The sequence below is a fragment of the Microtus oregoni genome, unplaced genomic scaffold (genome assembly GCF_018167655.1).
Source record: "Microtus oregoni isolate MIOR12 unplaced genomic scaffold, Mior012 000057F_ref0000458, whole genome shotgun sequence".
Classification (NCBI taxonomy): domain Eukaryota; kingdom Metazoa; phylum Chordata; class Mammalia; order Rodentia; family Cricetidae; genus Microtus; species Microtus oregoni.
In genome coordinates this window covers 8,790,667-8,793,676 of record NW_024543833.1, presented here as the reverse complement: position 1 = coordinate 8,793,676, position 3,010 = coordinate 8,790,667, and the positions used below count along the sequence as shown (strand labels likewise).

Below are 3,010 nucleotides of genomic sequence, written 5' to 3'. Positions count from 1 at the left end.
CCGTGGAGCAGACTTACCAAAAATAAAGGGTATGTATGTACAAACATACATACACACACACACACTCACTCCTTCACTCAGAGTCGCAGCTCACTGTGCACACCTGCACTTTTTTTGTTTTCATTAAACACTCATTCACATGGGAAAGCACACTAGAACAATGGATGTTCCAAAGAGTTTTGTAGAGGCTCTATTTTGTCTGAAACACTGGAATTCTCTTAATGGAAAAAAAAAAAAAAACTCCAGGAAAAGGGGAATTTAAATAAGACAAACTTTGTAAGTTTTTTTCCAATTAACTTAGGTTAATATATGTGCCAAGCAAACACAAGTTGTTCTCCGTGTTTGGAGGCCAGGAGAAAGTGGGAGTAGCTTCGCTTTTATACCAGAGGATAAAAGGAGGCGGCTGGTGGTGGTGGTGGCTTCTAGTCTCTCTCTGTTCTCTCTAATGCCAGCTCATTCCTTCGTCCTAGACTTCTAGCTGGCTAAACGTACACATTTAAGCTTGGTAGATTCATAGCATTAACTTATGCTTTTTGAGGTTTTAAAAGAGTTGTTGCTTTAAGACAAAATACAAACAAGTACAAATAATTAGAACAAAAATGTTTATATTTTTTGGCTATTAAATAAGAACAAAACACAGTTCCAGGATTTACCTGGACAAAGCAGCAGTTCTTTGGCAATGTTAGGCATGTAATAGGACTGCCATGCTGATGGACATTATTTTGATAAGTCTACAAAGGGTTGATCTTCATTAGAAAGCAACTAGAAATTATCAAATGTTAAGCTTTAAGAATTTACGGTAAATAGGATATATTGAACAAATTTAATTTCTCCTGGTAATCAATTATTGGCATTTTCCCCAGTTACTCAAACTGCATTATTACATGAACTAACAGAATGTAAAATGAGCATTTTGTAAGGTAATTTTAATATAAGCTATGAGAATAAATTAATCAATTGTAGTTGTTCTTCGATAGCAAAACCAAATGAAATACAAAGTATTTTTCATTAAATAAGTTGAACGGTGTTTACAGATTTGTAAGTCAACTAAGTACCCATTCCTCCTCATTTAAGTTTTTGTACCACTTGTCGGTCGATGTATCGTCAACCAAACTAAAAACAAACTTCAATCTTATAATTCTAAGTGATAACGGAACACATGAGGGCTAGAGTTCTGCCGATCTTTCTAGATTCATATAGAGCAAATTAGCCGGTCCTGTTAAAAGGCAGCTATAAAAAAATACACATCATCATAAGCTATAAAGAACTTTAAAATCCAGTTCGTAGTGGAGGAAAACTGGAATTTCTTATCCTATCTGGAGAGGGCTATATATCCAAAGGTTTTTAGAAAGAAGAGCCTTCGGTATTCTGGCCCAATTCTAGGGCACCTCTCTAAAACAGAGAAGCGTCAAAGGAAACCTTGGGCTGGTTCTGCGGTCAGACTTGATCTCGAAGGCGGGCCAGTCTCTGGGACAGTTCGTCCTGCTCAGCCGAAGCCACGCTCGTTCCCACGGAACCGGTCTGGCCCTGCGGCAGCTCCATGTTGAGGTCGAGGCCCGCCTCGTCTGCCATTTCCTGGAGTAGCATATCCACTTGGTTCTGGGGAGTGGTCAGCGTCGTCGTACTGCTCATCGTGTCTTCCATTTGCTGCGTCTGCACATCCAGGGTCTCAAACTGGTGCTCGAATTTGTCCATCAAGGCGGAGATCTTCTCCAGATTCATGGTTTTCAACGTCGCATCCATCGACTTAACCACACCGGCCATGGACTTGGTCACTTTGCCCATCGTCACCGCAGTTTGGACTCTGGCAGCCACCGCATCCACCCGCGCACTCATTCTCAAGAAATTCACCGCTTGGTTCTTCTGGCGGATGGCATTTTCGGCGTGTATCCTCGCAACTTCCATGTTGCCCTTCTGAATGGCCTTTTTAATTTTGGCTTTTTCGGCCTTTTCCTCCTTGTCGCATTTTTTGGAACTCCTGTTCAGTTCTTTGGCCGCGAACTTCAGGTTGAACAGGTGTTTCTCCATGTTGGACATGGTCGTGCGGCTTCTGTGGTGGAGTGGGCCGGGGTGAAGAAGCAGGGACACCGGCTCAAAGAGGTCCGCTCCCAGCCGGCGCTCCTTTGTTTTGGTCTCACTTCCTGTATCTACGGCGAGCGGCGCAGACAGTGACGTCAAACTCGGCGCCGGGTGGGGTCTGCGGGAGAAAAACCGGGCCAATAGAGGGCGGTACCGGAGGGCGGTGCCCGAGAGACGCACAGCTCCAGGCTCCGCCTACCTGGGGATCCTGACCCTTCGCTGCTGGTGTTCACCTAGCTGTGTCTTTGGCGACTTTCCGCTTAGATTTTAAGGCAGCAAAACTAGGAGCAAATTCCTAAAACCTGCGCCCACAGGCACTTTTTTTTTTTTTTTTTTTTTTTTTTTTTTTTTTTTGGTTTTTCGAGACAGGGTTTCTCTGTGGTTTTTGGAGCCTATCCTGGAACTAGCTCTGTAGACCAGGCTGGTCTCGAACTCACAAAGATCCGCCTGCCTCTGCCTCCCGAGTGCTGGGATTAAAGGCGTGCGCCACCACCGCCCGGCCGGCACTTTTTATTTTTCAGGGGAGTGTAGCTACCGAAGAAGACGGGATGGGGCCAGACCTGCATGTAAAAAAATATTCTGGCTCCAGCTAGGGAGGAGTGTTTGGACGCTGCACTAAAACGCTGTAGAACGGCAAGACTCTCCCATTCCCCCATTTTCACTCCCCTGGACTAAAGTTCCCTTTGTGCGGGAACCTCCGCTTTCTCAGGGAACATGAATATATTTCAGGAAGACAAAAGTCGCATTTCAAGACCTACAACCTGGTTTTTGCCAGCGATCCGTGCATGGTTCAGATGTTTCCTACCTGACCGAACTCCACGCCCTTGCTGGTAGCTCAGTTTACAGGGGAACTGCTGGCAGTTGTCTTCCTAAAGCCTCCTGTTTCTGAGCAATAAATAGCAATAAAATCGTTTGCTGGTACGATTTTGTC

At 44.8% G+C, this 3,010-nt stretch overlaps 1 protein-coding gene across 1 annotated transcript; it reads right to left on the bottom strand.

Annotated features, from left to right (window-relative positions):
• Nucleotides 1–588: 588 nt before the first annotated feature.
• Chmp1b (charged multivesicular body protein 1B) lies at nucleotides 589–2,163 on the bottom strand. Its single transcript, XM_041639335.1, has one exon. It carries the CDS (start codon nucleotides 2,035–2,037, stop codon nucleotides 1,438–1,440), a length of 600 nt encoding a protein of 199 aa, XP_041495269.1. The 5' UTR covers nucleotides 2,038–2,163; the 3' UTR covers nucleotides 589–1,437.
• Nucleotides 2,164–3,010: the final 847 nt, after the last annotated feature.

What these genes read in the sequence shown, in the direction of transcription:
- Chmp1b (XM_041639335.1), bottom strand. Translation starts at nt 2,037, where the DNA reads ATGTCCAACATGGAGAAACACCTGTTCAACCTGAAGTTCGCGGCCAAA.